This window comes from Lethenteron reissneri, chromosome 64 (genome assembly GCF_015708825.2).
Source record: "Lethenteron reissneri isolate LAM-NWPU_2019-01 chromosome 64, ASM1570882v1, whole genome shotgun sequence".
Classification (NCBI taxonomy): Eukaryota; Metazoa; Chordata; class Hyperoartia; order Petromyzontiformes; family Petromyzontidae; genus Lethenteron; species Lethenteron reissneri.
The window spans coordinates 3,664,809-3,682,689 of NC_083842.1; the positions used below are offsets into that span (position 1 = coordinate 3,664,809).

The 17,881-nt window shown below is 38.5% G+C and overlaps 1 protein-coding gene across 1 annotated transcript in view; it reads right to left on the bottom strand.

Annotated features, from left to right (window-relative positions):
- The window catches only part of LOC133359116 (protein unc-13 homolog B-like), a 60,866-nt gene that overhangs the window by 12,303 nt on the left and 30,682 nt on the right, over positions 1–17,881 (bottom strand). Inside the window, exons 8-12 of the mRNA XM_061577512.1 lie at positions 16,453–16,576; positions 12,464–12,520; positions 10,354–10,434; positions 9,009–9,156; positions 4,870–4,959 (exon numbers count right to left, since the gene is read on the bottom strand). Of these exons, the coding sequence (XP_061433496.1) occupies positions 4,870–4,959; positions 9,009–9,156; positions 10,354–10,434; positions 12,464–12,520; positions 16,453–16,576 (500 nt within the window). The remainder of the gene's footprint in view (positions 1–4,869; positions 4,960–9,008; positions 9,157–10,353; positions 10,435–12,463; positions 12,521–16,452; positions 16,577–17,881) is intronic.

The following is a 17,881-nucleotide window of genomic DNA, read 5'->3' on the forward strand; positions in this document are numbered from 1 at the left end:
ACCCTTATTAATGGTCATCATAATCATCAGCCATGGTCAATGCACTGCTTGATGAAGGCAACCCCAAGCTTCCACCACCTTTCACGATGCTCCAATTATTTAGTAATCTTATATTCTCCTTCATATTCGTATACTATTTCCTGCAGTTCGTGCCCAATGGACGTTTTAATCACTATGTTATCAACATCTCAGATGGTTCTCCGTGAATATTCATGTCTTTATTTCACCTGTACAATTTTCAGAAACTATCTTCAAAATGTTCGGTGAATAACGTTGGTGAAAGTGTGACATCTTGTTTGACTCCCCTTTGAATTTGTATTTTTAAAATTCTTCATACAAACTTTTTCGTGGCTGTTGTTGTATATAGATTATATTATAAACATTTGTATTTATTTAGGCCACAGACTATAAAAGCTTGGATGACTGCAACAATTTTGAATATAGTCAAATGTATACAGGCGATGAATGGCAGTTGACATTCATCGCCAGCATGAATAGTATGTGCATGTGGTTGATGTGGAAAACCCTTTCCTAAACCCTGCTTGCCCTGTGCTTGGATGGCCTCTAATTTGTTCAACATTCTGTTTCCGATGATCTTTGTGAACAATATATATACGTGTGATAAGAAGAGTGATTGTGGTTCTTCAAGTCAGTTTTGTCACCCTTTGTGAATAGAATAATGATTGAGGTATCATTTATGAAGGTATTGGCCACATATTTCAATGCAGTACTCCCCTGAAAAAGAGTGGAGATTCAGTGAGACTTTCCAAGGTAAATCCTTGTGATTAATATGAAATGGTTGCACAATAGTATATTCAACTTAACTCATACCAAAATGTGTGACATTGTCTCATTGAGGAGGGCCTGTAGGGTTTATGCATTTTTTGTAAAAACTAGGAGACCCTGATTAAATGTGACATTGTGCATGCCCCCTCACACGGGGCCACGTGCTAATGGCAAGCACAATGCACTAATGCTCATGAGAGTCAGATTTTATTTGGCCGGTGGCATTGTGCTCCCCCGTGGACTCGTATGCATTGCATAACTTTCTTTAGTCAGTTATTCTATGTGAGAGAAGGGTGGCAGGTGGTGAAAAAAAGCTTCATAAATAATATCCCTGGTGTGGAATACTATGCATTTCTGAGTATATAACCCGGAAATTGAAAAACACATTTGCTAGCTGCTGGGAGTGATGTATACCACGGGGTATGTTTTTTGTATTTTAAAAGGAATGGTGGTTTTTCACCTTGACGCAAAGATCGTGTGTAAAAAAAATAAAGCTTATTGACAGTTACTCTATGGAGATTGGACTTTATTGATACAGTAAAAATTTGCCTCTGTACTCAGATGAGTGTTGGATCATGTTTAGGTCGTAATCCAGTGGTGAGAATTCCACATTACCGCAGAAAAACAAGTCTTGACTTAAATTTTGACTTAAAACTTTCGTGACTGCAGGAATTCATATTATTTGTTCTTTCGGTAAAGTCACGTAGATAGATAAGAAAAAAAAGAAAATGTGAATTAAAAATAAATTGAAAATAATAAAAGCAATAAACCACGATAAAAACTACAATAAAAATAGTAAAAAAAAATGTGGCCAATACCTTCATAAATAATATTTATTATTTTCAATTTATTTTAATTTTATTTAACTATTTTTATCGTATTTTTTTTGCTTTTATTATTTTCAATTTATTTTAATAGAAATTTAGAAAATTATTATTATTATTTTCTATCTACATGACTTTACCGAAAGAACCAAGAATAAGTCTCGACGTAATACATTAAGTTTACATGTATTTTATTTGTTACACGGATGATCCCATTGTCAGTTTCCCAGCTATTTTACAAGGGAGATCCGTGGTGTGTGAGCACAGCAATAACAGTAAAACATAGACAAACACATCAATATTACAGATAATTAGGAATATTGCATAACGAATAAACGAGGTATTTAACGGTTGTAAATAAAACACACATCAATCAATAGACAGTGCAAATATTATGAAATCAAGAGGCACCAGGTAAAAGTATGCTCTGTGTTTTGGTTTACTCGGGAAATAGAGAGAAGGAAACCAAGCTGTAGATGAGAAGCAAGGGTATTCCAGTCGCGTGGAGAAGCAAAATGGAAATAATTTTACCAAAATAAAGTTTAGCAATTGGATGTATTTTTGTAGGAATGAGGATGCACTTCTGAAGCTACTGGAGGGAGTTAGAGGAATTGACTGCTCCTTTAGGTAATTGGAGGATTTATTTAAGAAGATTCTGATTGGGGGGGGGGGGGGGGGGCAAATTTGAGTTAATATACAGCTTGCAATGATGATTTCTATAGGGGTGTCAGGGGGGAAATGGAGTGTCGAGTCATATAATGGCATTCAATGTTTTAAAGTAGATTCATAAACTAGGTAGTAGATGGTATCAGAATCATAAAATATGGGCCGGATGGTGACATTAAATATCCAGACCAAGTCGAGGTGGAATACAGCGCTTGTTTCTATATAGGAATCCAATTTTGCATTTTATCTTGTTGGCCAGGTGGTCAATGCAGGCCTTGAAAGACAAAATTTAGTCCAGGACAATAATTAGACATTTCAAATTGTCCACCTGCTCAGTGAGGTGCAAGTCCAGACCCAAATATGCATAGGTGGCGAGACAGGTTTGGGGCAGCTGGAGACTAACATAACTTCTGTATTTTTTTATCATTGAGGACAAGTTTTAGGATATTAAGTTGAAGATTATCAACGTCCTGTTCTAGAAGTTGCTGTAACTCCTACATGGATTTTTAGAGGCCATCAGGGTTGTCATGAGCAAACAGGTTAATGTCAGAGTGCACATTAGAGATGCCTAGATGGTTGACCTTGGGGCCAAGCACAGAGCCCTGAGAAACTTCCTTAGTAATGGGGGTCCTGTTAGATGATCTATTATTTATGGAGACAATTTGAAATCGGTAAAATAATTAGTTGCAAATCCAGTTGACTAACAGTCCAAAATATTTTGGAATTTTAGCCTTTGCAACACTACAGCATGATCCACAGTGTCAAATGCTTTAGACAGGTCGAGGAATATGAATGCACAATGGTGACGAGATTCAAGATTTGAAGATGCAGTCAGGCGTATTGTGTACCAGAGAGGCTGTGTTATATTTTTCTCGAAAGCCAGATTTCTTAGGATGGCATAGGGCATATTCTGAGAAGAAAGTTTGAAATTTAGGATCTTCTCAAAGATCTTGATGAGAGGGGAGAGGATTGAGATAGGGATGTCAGTCTTTAACTGTGTATTATTTCATTTTGATTTGACTGTTGGAAACACTGAGAGAATTGTGGTGTTGTGCCAAGGGTTTTTTTTAGAGACTGTACCACCTCGCTTTCCTAAATTATTGGCTTAAGGTTTTTAACAAGTGTATGCATTCGCATCTCATGGCTAAGCCGGGAGTGGAATTAGCTGCAACAGCCAAATGGAATTCATGAACAATTTGTATAAATATGCGAAAAGAGTCTGTAGTTCTTCAAGTTTGTTTTTATCTCCTTGTTGAATATAATTATTGGGGCACTATTCCGTAATTGCGGTAATTAAATTCTCCATAAACATTTCGTGAACGATTGTAATTGTGTTTCATCAGTTGGTCGCATTTTCTTTGATGTCCACAGCTGTGGCATTATATCTCGTCCAGGAGCTGTACCCTTTTTCACACTGCGAAGGGCAGAGTTGACTTCTTCAAGTGTGACATTGCTGGTGGGCACGAGCCTTCTCAAGTGCAGCCACAAAAATCTGGAACACTGCCACCGGACGTCCGAAACGCACCGAGCGTTCCTTAATTCCGTGGTCTGTGCAGGACACATTCAGATTTGCCTTCCAGTGAAGTATACAATTTAAGAAACAAAACTGTTTCTTTACTTATGTTATTTACTACTTACCTCTCTTATGCTATTCGTTGTGCACGATTGCACTTTATTTTGCGCGCGGTTGCAATTTACTTTGCTGCTGAAGTCGTGACAGGTTTCTTTTTTAATTAGTGTTGCTCTATGCCCCCTGCCCCCTCCTGTACCGTTCCTGTTCTGCTGTAATGTACACTGATGTCTAATTTATTGAGTGATATTGGCACGTAAAATAAAGACTGATTGATTACACCTCTTCATCTGGGAGTCGTTCTGATTTATGGGTTGTATATATTTCTTTTGCAACAGAGATCTGCTCAACAGCCTCAACTAATTACTCTTCAATAAGGGATAATTCACGTTCATTAATTGCAAATCATCAACCTCATTTAGCGGATTTCATATACTCCCGAGGAAAAACGCATTTTGGAAAGTTTTGAAGAATCCAAACATACGTATACGTTTTCTTCCTTCTTATATACACATTTAGTGTGAAAGCCAGAATGTATTTGTGTGGATATTTTTTTAAATTATGATTATGAACAAGATGTGTAATATTACGTGAAAATAATATTTGGTGTTACTGCTTTGGCAGTGGTGCAACAAGCACAAATATCGAAACATTCAACATATTCGTCAATAACACTGCCTTAAACAGAAAAATATCTAATAGGTGACATTCTGGGCAATAGCCTTTCTTAATTTGCAAATGAATAGAGAAGCCAGAGAGATACAATGAATACGCATTGAAGATAAGAGTTGAAGATTGAACTTTAAACCAACATTTTCTCCTGATGAATAGTTTTTTTTATTTCCATGTGCATTGTTGTCTAATTATTAGTAGCTCCTAAGTAACAGACAAACCCTTCAGTAATCAACATGTATTGCTAAATAAACTCATTTGTTTTCAGAATTTTTTGATGAAATATTATACGCTATTATATATTTTTCTTTTAAGGCAGTGTTATTATAACTTTTGAGGTAGCTGGTATACCTTTGACGGTAATCTTGCGGTCATTGGTGCCAGCTTGCGTGATGAGATCAATATGTATAGAGACCTCGCCAACTGACTCCTTAACTTTACCTGTCCATCACACATAAACAGACCCAGACATGCACAGCCAACACATTTCAGTTATGATTTGTTCTCATTTATATATTCGGGCGTACAAGGAGGCAGATGCAGACACTAAACATATTCTCGTCGACACAGATGCAAAGTAATGTAAGTCATAAAAGGGTACACAATACACATGCCATGAAAAGGCAAAGGCACACCAATTTAAGGCAGAGGAGTAATTGTCTAGAAGTAACAGGGATAAGAATCAGAATTTATACAGCATATAAAAAGACAAACTAATTATGCAGTGATACTGCATTAACAAAACTAACTCTGTACTCCATTGGAACCTCATTTGCCAGTAAAAATATGATCATTGTTTTTTTACCCTTCTATCTGGCAACAAAACTGACACATTTTTTACAAGGAGTCATGTTTACATAGACCACAATACCTGCAGTCATAATGCAAACAAAAAACATAACTCTGACAATGTGCACTGTCCTTGAAGTTGATTGGTCCACACCCGAGACAGCTTTCCTTAGAGCCTAGTCTCACATGGGTTGGCCTAGTCTCACATGGGTTGGACCTGGTCCAACCCATGTGAGACTAGGCTCTAAGGAAAGCTGTCTCGGGTGTGGACCAATCAACTTCAAGGACAGTGCACATTATCAGAGTTGTGTTTTTGTTTGCATTATGACTGCAGGTATTGTGGTCTATGTAAACATGACTCCTTGTAAAAAATGTGTCAGTTTTGTTGCCAGATAGAAGGGTAAAAAACCAATGATCATAACTCTGTACTAAAAGGAAAAATATGAATGCTATTTAAGTGCTCTAAAGGACCATTGCCTGAAACATCACCACTTACTTATTTTTCCTTTTAAGGCAGTGTTACTGATAATTATTCAAAGCATATCAAAATGTTCCATATAAACATATCCAGCATATACAACCATACATACAAACGTAAAACGTCACATATAACAAAAATACGAGATAATAAAACTAAAAAGTTGGGCAGACTGAGCAGCAGCGCAAAAGAGTCCACACAAGAAATCCCAAACATGACCAATTCTACTGTAATTTCCAATGATAGATTGATTGAACAACACCGATAATGCACAGAACCAGGGGGGAAATGGAAGGAGTGATGATTAGGATAAAGATGGAAGAGCACAGAGGTAGGGAAATTATAAAGAGAGTAAATAGTCAATAGCAGAGAAGAGATGGAAAGTCCATAACTTAAATCAAGAAGGAACAATTTCTGGACATTACACTGGAGAAAACATGAAGCGATGAGGTTGAGGCGAGGTTGGTGCAGGGTGAAAGCCCTGCTAGCAAAGCAGGATCAACTAAATCAATGGCAACATATAGATGATGTCATTAGCATGGAGATGGTTGTCAACGTTGAACTCGGATTTGTTTTGGCAAAGTGAAAGAAGAAAACATTGAGTGGCTCAACAATGGAACCTTGGCGAAGCCCATCGCTAAAACGTTTATGAGAGAAGGAATGCCCCTGCATCAAGAAGGAGCAGGCTGACAAATAATAATGGAACCAGCATAGCCATGCAGGCATTTCAGAAGATATTCACACAAAACCTAATGAGTATAAATGTTTACATAACAGGATGTGTATAAATAGGACTACACATACATTTTTTAAATGTTTTCTTTAAGCTGTAATAACCCAATGAGCTATGGAAATCTTTTTACAGATGTCCACATAAAGGCATATGGAAAGTGTGGTAAAAAGGCTTATGTGGTTGTACATGTTTACATAATACACACTAAATATATACACACGAATATTCACAATGACGAACAGGGAAAGGCGTGCCAAATATGCACAAAACTCGAGGCATGCAGTGATCAACGTGGTGAGATTTGTTAGCAGCTTGAATAGCATGGTTATCAATTGTTTTAACATGCATGTGCCATCCAAAGCAGCTAACTGAATGCATATCGTAGCATTAAAGCCAATTACACCAAGTCTTAAGAACAGATTTAGTGTTTTCTATCCGTGTCATTATCAATGATTATTGGAATTGATCCAGTGATGTGCACAAATCCATGTGAGCCATTCACCATGTTTATGAAGAATTGATGTGCGACATGGACATCATCATTCTTGCAAACGTAATTTTCCATGAAATATAGTCAAAATTGTTATTTTTATTAAAATCCTCCTTTAAAAATAATATGGTAGTAAATTGTTATAGGTACTCAATGGCGGTTGGTAAATATTTCATATCTGACAGCAATTGTACAACAGGGATGTCAAACAATTTTCTGTCAAGACAGATGAGCAGTAGGCGTGAGCTGTAAGCTATAGCACATCCATCACATGGCTTCTCAGACAGAAATAAAATGGCTGTATTTGTCTCACATGAGCATGCAGCCAGCGGCATGTTGGCGGACTGGGCATCGTCGAGAAAGCTGTCCAGTGCAAATGTTTATGAAGCATATTCGTTTGTTATACATGTGCTTTGTTATAATGTACTAAAAATGAATAGCAGCAGCGCACATATAGGGTCCCAGATTTATTTCGATTTCTTTACGATTACCAAGGCTCTCTAGCAATCTTGTCATTATATCACCTGAAATCAGAGACCCTATACATAAATACCTTAAATGCATATTAACCTGCCTGGTCACAATGGCTAATGCCATGAGGCAACCATTCGCTGTGCTCTGCACAAGCTGCAGAAAGCTGTGATCCTGAAACAAGTTCCACAGTCATATTACTTTACCTGTGCCTGGTCATCGGTAGAATTCCCATCAACAGAGGGAAAAGAACAACATTCAAATTAGCCCTATTCGATTATGCTCTTAAGTATATCATTGTATGAGTTTTATTCTATGACTCACACTCTTACACCATGACTTTATAATTTCCAGTAATTGACCTAGTATGACGATACTTTTTAACTTTGAAGGTATTGTATCAAAAGTAAAATGTTTTCCTTTCTACCACGTGACATATAATTTATTATTTGTTTACCTTTAAATTAGACTTGTACATCAACCTGTACCAAAGCACCGTCTATAACGCCTTAAGGTTTGTGTAACTTGACTATGGGGTTATAATTAAATGTAAGGCTGCAGATATTTCCGATAAGCATATAAAACGTGTATCCTATAGGAATACATTGTTGCTTAACAAATATGTGGATATTCATATAAAAAAAACAAGCAAATAATTATTGGCCAGATCGCGTTAATTAAAGTTTGTTTCTCATGACGGCAATATTTAAACCTTAATTGAAAACACCCCTGGGGCAAACAATAACATATATTAAAGTTACCTTATTCATATCTATTGAAATTTCTAATTTAATATTGAATTTATCTCCATCTGAATCATGCTTCGATCACACATTTGTTCATACAAATTTAATGAAAATTAATGTATTGATTATTAGTATGCAATCATTTTGGGGGGTTTTCTTCAATACAATGTGAAAGCTATTTTTATATAAACACAATACTTGTAATGTTTAACTGCGGCACGTATAGTGGTGCAATTTCTCTGTGGCATTTATACATGGATTTTCCCTGGGGCGCACTGTAAAATGTCAAGCGATTTCCACCGTTGGTAAACAATCAAAGTTTATGTTCAATTTCATTCACACACAAAGCTCTGCAATGCAGAGCCATTTGTTTATCTGCAAAAACGTTCAACGCAAAAACATGAATATAACCGCGGCAAACTCTACCCACAATTTTGCGTGCTTGATGCTGATAAAATATTAAAGACTGAAAGACAACGTGTACATCGTAGTGTACAGTAACTCCAGATTAAATGCATTTCCTTATTGTAAATTGATTTATATTCCTGTACTAACCCAAAGTTAAATTCATGTCATTGTTGAATGACATGCTAAAAATATAGGTAGATATCAATGGGGAAAATGTTTTACAATTTTGTTCAACATGATTCAAACAGAAGAAACTTTACATTATTTTTCGAGAATAACCTGAATTGTATTTGAAAGCATTTTGCATATGTAAAAATGCGTGATGTAACGTGTGCCTCTCGGCACTGTGCAGCATGTGTGCACCATTCATCTTACCCTGAGTCGTCTGGGTCTGGGTGAAGGTCCTGATGAGTGTGTCCGTAGGTTGAGTGTACAGGGACAGAGCATATTTCAGGGACTGGTGCTCAGGACTCTTCTCCAAAAATGTCTTTTTCAATCCGTTCCCTCCAGCATGGAAGTATTGCTGCAAAAAAAGACAAGACACAACATTACAGAAGTCTGGAAATGTATCTCAATGTTGAATGACAACCGTACAGCATATTTGTTAGAATGCTTGCCACGAAGCTGATTCGCATAGATGTTATGTTTGAATTCCAGTTCCCCGTGGACAGCACCTGCCATTGATACAACTAAAGTTTGTTGTCTATGACAAAGTTGAATGACTGACAGTTCAAAAAGTGAGCTGTTCAGACATTATTTTAGCTCAAATTAAACTCTACCTGTATCTAATTTGTTAATCGCAGTTAGATTGTCTGTTACTTCTGGAAAAATATCTACCTGGTATTGTAGAAATATACTCAGTTCAGTAAAGCTTTAACACTGGGAGAAACGTTGGCTCCATTTATCCTCATTGTGGTCCTTGATTACGTAATACGTAATATTTTCAAAGATATGGTCCTCCCACTCATTACCAATAAAAAATAATCCAAGACAATCTAGACTTTTCAGATGGTACTAACCTCCTAGATAGCATATCTCATTCAGCATGAGAGTACTTTACCAGCGCTCCAGAACAAAGATTTCTGGTGGAACTTCAAGTGGAAAAGCTAAAGTTCATAGTAATCCCAGCCCATCAACAAAACACACCTTCCAAATGGAACCGGGCATTAGACTGCAGAGTTCGATTACCTAGTGATCCATAAGCTCATTACTGGCAGACCTTAATATCTGCAGACAACAATCATGGAGGACCACTATTTTAAATATGATAAAGCTGAAGAGCTACCCATGGATATCAAGCTGTACAATATGTCAGACTACTTAACTCACTACGCTACTCGAAGACAGTGAGGATTGCGTGTTCACAAAGTGAATGTGTGCTTATTCTGACACCTTCATACCTGGCTGCTACAGATAGATGCTAAACATTACGAGAATAGACTGTATTTGAAACGAAGAAGTGTTCAACATTGTGCAGAAGCCACCCCTGTCAAATACACAGCAAAGGCAGCCAAAGAAAGGCTCCATCAAAGATGCGCGCATTACTGTCTCTACGCGATAATAAAAAGTGTGAAACCCCGCGGTCTGTGACTGCAGCATTACTCATGCAGGTGTTCGAGAATATGTAATAATTTAAGCTTCTTTGTACGATTGCCATTGCTTTTGTTTGCGCCGATGTATGTTGTATCATCTTCTGTATGTATCCTTATTGGAGATGTACCTTTATCGTGTCCAACACAATCTCCATGACTTCGCAATGTTTGGGTGTGAGACTGCGCACTTCATCCCGCACAATGTGATCCTGGATTACATCAAGATAGTCACACAAAATGATAACATGTTATAGGAAAAGCACATATACGCAAGTAATGAACTTAATCACAAAACTAGGTTAATGGATCGTTACAAAAAGTAACTATATTTACTAGACATATAATTTAGCACCCACAGTGAACCCTCTAATCCATGAAAAATACATGGAGAATAGGAAGTGCTGGCAATATTAATTCACACGTGACGTCATGATGTCACAGCTGATGCACTGCAAATTTCAAGGCACATCTATTAACAGCGCTACAACGGTCATATTGGTGTTGAAGAAAGAAAATGCCGCAGTGTTACTTTTTAATATCAAATATCTTACGAGGGAAGTCAATGTATAACACATTTTTTGAAAATTGTGACATCCTGTATGTTTCAAACCCTAGAGATCATAAATGTACCTTAGTCTTTGTTCTATAAACCACAGACATCAACAATGAAGGTGAATAACTCCCTACAATGTCAGTCAGTCTTGCTCTCTCAGCTATGGCATACAAAATACATCTCAAGGACGATACAGATGCCATGAATATCTGTGCTTTTGAACACAAAACATTTTTTGTTTAATAAATGGTATAATTATAAAAAATATATAGCCAAAATCAGTGCATGTTTCTAAAATCAATATAAGCAATACAGATATATAATGTGTCTGTAATAAGTGTATTTTAAATACAAGTTTGCCAGATACACATTTTAGTAATACATATAAAACAATATTTAATGTAACTCATGAAATGCAATAAAACTGATTCTTTAATTGCCTATTTTTATTCCAAAATTAATTTGCCTTCTCAAGAAGCTACTCAGCATCCTGCAATCCACTGATCTGAGACTATAGAGACAATGGAAGAAATTTTATCTTGAAATGCACTACTAGATTTAGGACAGTCTCACAAAAAACCTATCAATCAGCTCTTGCAAGGTTTAAATCATATGTATACTCTATCCTGATTGCAAATGGCGCTGGAAACATTTAATTTGTTTTAAATACTTTACATTCCCTCTTGCATCCCCAGAGCTCCACCATCATCATTGTCAACATCACTACTATCAACATCCATTGTCTATCCACTGCTGGATGGATGTCCATCTCTCTTTAAAATGGGGTCACGATAAGTCTTTAAATACATCTTATTACAAAGTTGTGCTGCTAAAAACGACTTACACTATAGACATCTGGACACATTTATCAAATGGTTGTCTAAAGCTTGGTAATGTGTAGAAAAACTAGCACCAAATAAATAAATAAACCCTTTCCCCATGGAGATGACATCACACGCTATTCGCGTGCATCCAATGTTGTAATGGGATGCCAGTACTGGGCATGATCCGCCCTGATCCATCTACCGCTGAAGGCGTCCCCAAGCCAGCGCTCGGCTCTTCTGTTAAGCAGAAATCCATACAGACACCTGCACACGGGCTAATGCATCAGTCCATCTCTCTGCTGGATGAGCCTTTCGGACATGTTCCCTACCTTGGCAACCACTCCATCATTATTCTTGACTTTCGGGCCATCATCCTTACCAGTAATGTGTCCTGCCAAAGCCTAATGCACATCCCTTAACAGTTAATACAATGTCTTTGACGTGCATACATTCTCTAAAGAATGTAATACTGCCGATGAAACGCATTTTGTAACGCTATAGAATCCACGCACACGCATACTTTTCAACTTTGTATAATTAAATGGAATGTTCATGTCATGATATTGATTTGTTTTGATATAGTGCCCTATTATGCCAGGGGATCTCAGAGTGCTTTACATCACATCTAATCTCAAACGTTTGAAAGGACCCCCCCCCCGCCCAGTGGCAGCTGCCCCTTTCGGCACAGGGTGACTCGGCACTTGACTTGACCTGCAAATAAGAAGTCAGGCTGCCAGTAGAGGGCGCGACGATTGTTATAATCGCCCCCTACGAGCCGCGACCCTCTGGAACAAGCGGCGAACGCGAACCATCACCGCCCCCTCCACCTCATGAAGCGCTCAAAATGATTTGTGTTTGTACCTTCAGTTTTGAAAGTTGTCCCAGTTCTTTAGCGGCATTGAATATCATTTGCGCTCCCTTAAAAACAAACAGGCGAAAGGTGTTAATGAGTCGTTGTCCTTTCATGGAAATCCCTGTCATTACAGAGTAAGAATACTAAGATGCACCAAGAACACGTTTTTACAAACTGCAAGGGAGCAGATTGATGCAAACATTATTACTTTCACTGAAATTACTAACTGCTTTGAAGAAAAAATGTGTACGTGAATAATTAATGTTTCCTGAAAAAGAGGTTTATTAAACCAAACTTGTGGATATGAAGCAAAGGTGGTTTATTAAAAAAAACTTTTGGATATGAAGCAAAATTATAAAATAATGAATTTCCTTTGACATGAAATGTGAACGGTCGACGACTACACACCGATACTTAATGTCGTACTGCACACGCTGCCAGAATTGCAATTGAATATACACGTTACTTTAATTGTGTAAATATACATTCACCCCCCCTTAACACACAATTGAGACCTCTAAAACACAAAATGTAAATGACTATATAATGTTTCCCATGATAAATAAATAAGCAGTATGACATGTGTAATATAATTGTTTACAGAAACCATACCTACACTATGAGTGTCAAATATATTTTTTAAAGCATCTGAAAAGAAAACACATTCCATAAAATTGCATGTATTCTGATATAATTGTGTGGTCCATCTATCATCAAAATTAGGAAACTGTATTTTATGGATTATATTCCAATTGTATTCCTCGGTATCATGAGGCAAAGAAATGTACATTCACGGCGTTTACGGACAGCCTTGTCTAATGCCTCGTGGGAGAATGACTTCTAGAAGGTGACATCACAGAACTGCTTCGGGGATCCCTTCAGTAGATTCAGACTGATGGTAATAATGGTTGCATAGCAAATTATGCAGCAGTGTCCAATTACAGACCACCTTGCCCTTGAAGTACCAAGTTAGGTGTAAGAGCTCAAGATTCATGTGGTACTGTCTGAGACGGACAGCTACTAATACATGAAGAGAACAGTAGATGGAACCATTAAGATCTTTGAGAATTGTTGCTAATGCCTCAGGGTCAAACAGAGTCTCCTAGAGTTTAAAAAAGTAATATTGAAAAATACTCTTTTTATAAACACGCTTTAATGAAATGTACCGTACGAGTAATGGCAGAACTCCGCAACTCGAGGAGGTGGCCCCGAAGCCTGCCATAGTGTAAGGGGCCGTGGTGATTTACAGCCAACGTCAGTTGAGCGTGGACAATTAGACCCAAGCCGAAACATAACATGTAAAAAAGATTGTTAAAATTATTTTTTTCAACGATAGAATATAGTATTGTCATCAGTATGGCATACGTATACCAAGTTTGCAGTCGATACCATATTGGGAAGTGGGTAAAAACTGAGTTACAAGATTTGAGGATACGACAACAGATAGTCAGTTAAATCAAAGCGTGTAATAAAAATATATTAATATCCATTGCTCAATCAGGCAATATCAAGAACCACATAGTCGTAGTATCAAATGGTGAGCAACAATTGGGTTGAGGGAGGTCAAGGGGTGCATGGGGGAATATACAGCAGTCATGATTAAAATTTACTGGATGGATATGATGTTCAACATGGAATATTATAGTAGTAGAAAAACAGCTACATAATACACAACAGGTTCAGAATTAGGAGTAATGAGACAATGAATTGCAGATAGGGTTACTGCCGTTAAACCAGCAGAGGCAGTTACATATCCGTGTGGTATGCGTGCTTCATGTATGCATTTATTTCTGTGGGTGTTGTTGTGAGTGTCAATCGATAGCAACATAATTTGCAACTCCGTCGTGGGTTACACGTCAGTAATGCTAGCTATCTGTTTACTCTCATGGCATCATGATCATATGCACCAGAGTGGCGAATGGTGGCGCTGGACGGATGCAAGGGACCGGTAAACCCCCTACATCTTAAATTTTACTAACAAGGGTCAACCGTGAGAATCTCAATTAGCATGTGCTGGAGGCCTTCAAGGGAAGATGGTTTAATGGACTAAGAAAATCAATATGGATGAGTAGATGGGTGAACTTTAGTTGCATGAGATAGATTTTTTGATGCAGGACCAATGACAGTGTCACCGTATGGTTCAATGTAATCAGAAATTGGGAGGTTGCAATGGTAACGGACACAATTGGGTGATTAGAGTGGTGCCCAGAGATTGGCGGTGATACCCATAGCCAGATGCTGGAAGACGAGGACTTTGAGGGTTGGTGTCAATTTGTATACAGCTATTGGGTCTACGAGAAGAGATATGTATTTTGGAATAAAAGGATTGCCCACGATGACCTCTTGACCCCAATAGGTGTTCATAGTACAATGTTTAGTATGCACACGTGTCTATATATATGCGTGTACACTCCTGCAATTACGGTAGGTGTACACACTCTCAACAATTATTGTTCAAATACACATTCTGTGGGTATAGAATCATTGCTAGATGTCCGTGCCTGCCAAATATTTACAAAGGCTATGGAATAACGCATTTATAAAATGGTAGGCCAATTTTTAAGAGGTCAGAGCAGGCCACGATTCCCTTAAGAACATCTGCTGCCTTGCAGCAGACTGAGCATGATGGATGAAAATTGATGGTGACGGCTACCGATGCTTGGAAAGGCTCGCTATGCATTGCCAACACCCACCCAACTGTGCACTCCCTCACAAGTATATTGCCTCCTTTACGCAGTGGTAGCCCCTGGCTCCGGTTTTGAGATGCTACCAATTCCATCGCAGGGTTTTCTAGTCTTATGTGACACACGAGTGAATGGATAATTGAAACACCCATAGCAGTTACTTCATTAGTACAATCTCAACCAGATGGGCATATACAAGTGTAGTGTAATAGCGCTGGCTGTTGGACAGCAGCAGCAGCTGTGGTGGACAGACAGTACATACGCCGGTGAGCGTGAGCACCGGTGTGTTGGCAGAGCGGTGGAACTGGGGCAAGGGTCACGGAGAACCCCATCTGGAGGCCCCTGGAACCTCCTAGCGGGTTCGAGAAGGGAGGCGCGGTCAGGGCGGAGCCAGGCCGCGCTGGGAGCATAAAAGGAGCGGGGGCTCGAGGCTGCCGGTTCTGGGAACGGACTCGTCTCGTCGTTGCTGTCGTCTCGTCTCCGTCGTCGCTAAACGTCTCCGCTAGATATTGCGCTACGAAGGAGAGTAGTTGGCTATCTCAGTCAGCGCCGTCAGTGTTAGATGGCTAGTGTTGTGTACAGGCTGGGCTGAGCTACAGTGGAGAGTGTGCGGACGAGACCGTGAAAGTTGTTAATAAAGAAGGTGCCTCCTAGAAACTCTGTCTCTGAATCGTTGACACTACACATGTATCATCCGAGAAGGACATTTATGGTGGATGCCCAGCCCAGGTGATTATCATGTTTTGTACACACATTCAAATTATCAAGCCTACCCGACACTGATAAACCTGAGGCAGAGTTTGTAGCTTCCGCAAATTGGAGCCACCACTGTTTCCGCATGCAGAGATGCCATGGATTTAGGGCAATTACTGACTCCCCCCATTCTATGGCCCAGCTGTTATCTAAGCACTACCCTCAGTGGACCTTGTAGAACACAGCCAGTGCACAATGCACTTCCCTCCAGGCAAGAATGTGTGAAGATAAATGGAATGGCTCCACTGCACAATAACTCGGTTTGTATATTAAAAAACCCCCACTCCTTGACTAACTTGCTGACCTCAAATAACGGAATGCATTTTTTGTTTAAAGTGATTAGCAGTTACATTTATTTTTGGTGAATGAATGTCTTCAACATTAGAATCACTGTGTTTTTCTCTTTTGGAAATATAATCTAGCTAATGATCACTCCAATAGTTAATTTCTCAGAAGAAAATGTAATCCTCTGAAGCAACTGTCTTATACCTAAACTAAATTCTGATTGCAATCATGTGAATATCAGACGGTGTATAGCTTAGGGCAGCAACTATTCTTACCGTTTGATCAGTAAGGGAAGGCAGGACTATCTTTTTTTCCATGGTATTCATAACGATCTTCCATAATTCTTTGAGTACTCTCTTCAGCACAGTCTTCTCACATACCTTGGCAAACAGTGTCAGACTGCACACAAACAAACAAACATTGCCTGTAAATGCTCATGAAACGTTAACTTGATGGAAATGAACAAAGCCCATAGAGCCAAGTTAAGCTATCATGTCAAAAAAGTAACAAAATTGTCCAAAATGTGAAGAAATCTTTAAACAATGAAAATGCTAACTAACAAAATAATCATTTAGCATTGAAGTGGTGAATGTTAACACAATCTTGACTCTTTTCCAAATTTGTCTCTTCTCAAAATAATCATGGTTAATTAGTATTTTGTGACATGTACTTTATAGTTTTGTGTTGAACTAAGAGCCATTTCTTAAAGAAAGGGTCCTAGCCTATACAAATCGGGCAATTAACCAGCAAGCCAGAGGACTGATAATACACCGAATGTTGAAACCGTATCAGGGGTTTCTTGTAATGAATCAATGCTGATGAAATATACACTCCCAGAAGGTCATGTGGCTGACGGGTTGAGGAATAGGCGTTATTTCTTGAATCACTTTTTTACAGAGAATATCCTTGTTTAGAAAAACATGTTTGTTTTTTACTAAATGTAACACATTTATTTAAATAACGAAATAAACTTAAATTCTGTCATTATGATCACAGAGCCCGGGGTGGTAATGTGATAGCCTCAGAAAAACATTGACATGCTAATGCACAATTCCCTGGTGGTGGACCACAAGGACCACTGAGGTGAGCGTGTGTATGAATGTGGATACCTCGAAATAAGGGACAATCTTGTGAAATTATATCGATAAAATCTGCCACAGCATTAAACAATGTGTTTGTTGCATATTGTTATCATGTGCACAGCGGTGCTGCTGTCTGTGTTGATATGGGGGTGGATTGGGGCAGCACTATTCTCAGATCCTACAGAAATAAAAACTCTGCTTCATCATGCGAATAGCCACGAATACAAAAATATGGAACCATTCATGCTGCTTTCTTGTTAAATTCCAGGGTTAACTAGTGCCAAAGCTGGGCATTTTTTTACTTAGGGTTTTAGTGTAAAAAGACACACGTGTATATGCATGACCATTTTAAAATACAAATGGTTAAGTATTTCTCTCAGCGGGTGGAGCTAAGCAGCATGCCAGAAATTGGTTTGGAACAAGCTGTCTCAAAGCCTGGCCTCCCCACACACACACACGTGGATTTTAATGCAGGTGAAACTTGTTTGTGACACAAGAAACATTCCTCCAAAGAGAGCCTACAGGAGCTGGCCTCAATTAACATTTTCTTTAAGTATGCCAGCCTTAAATATAATTTGTATTTAACTTAGCAAGGCCCTCAAGCCTTGTGCAAAATGAGAAA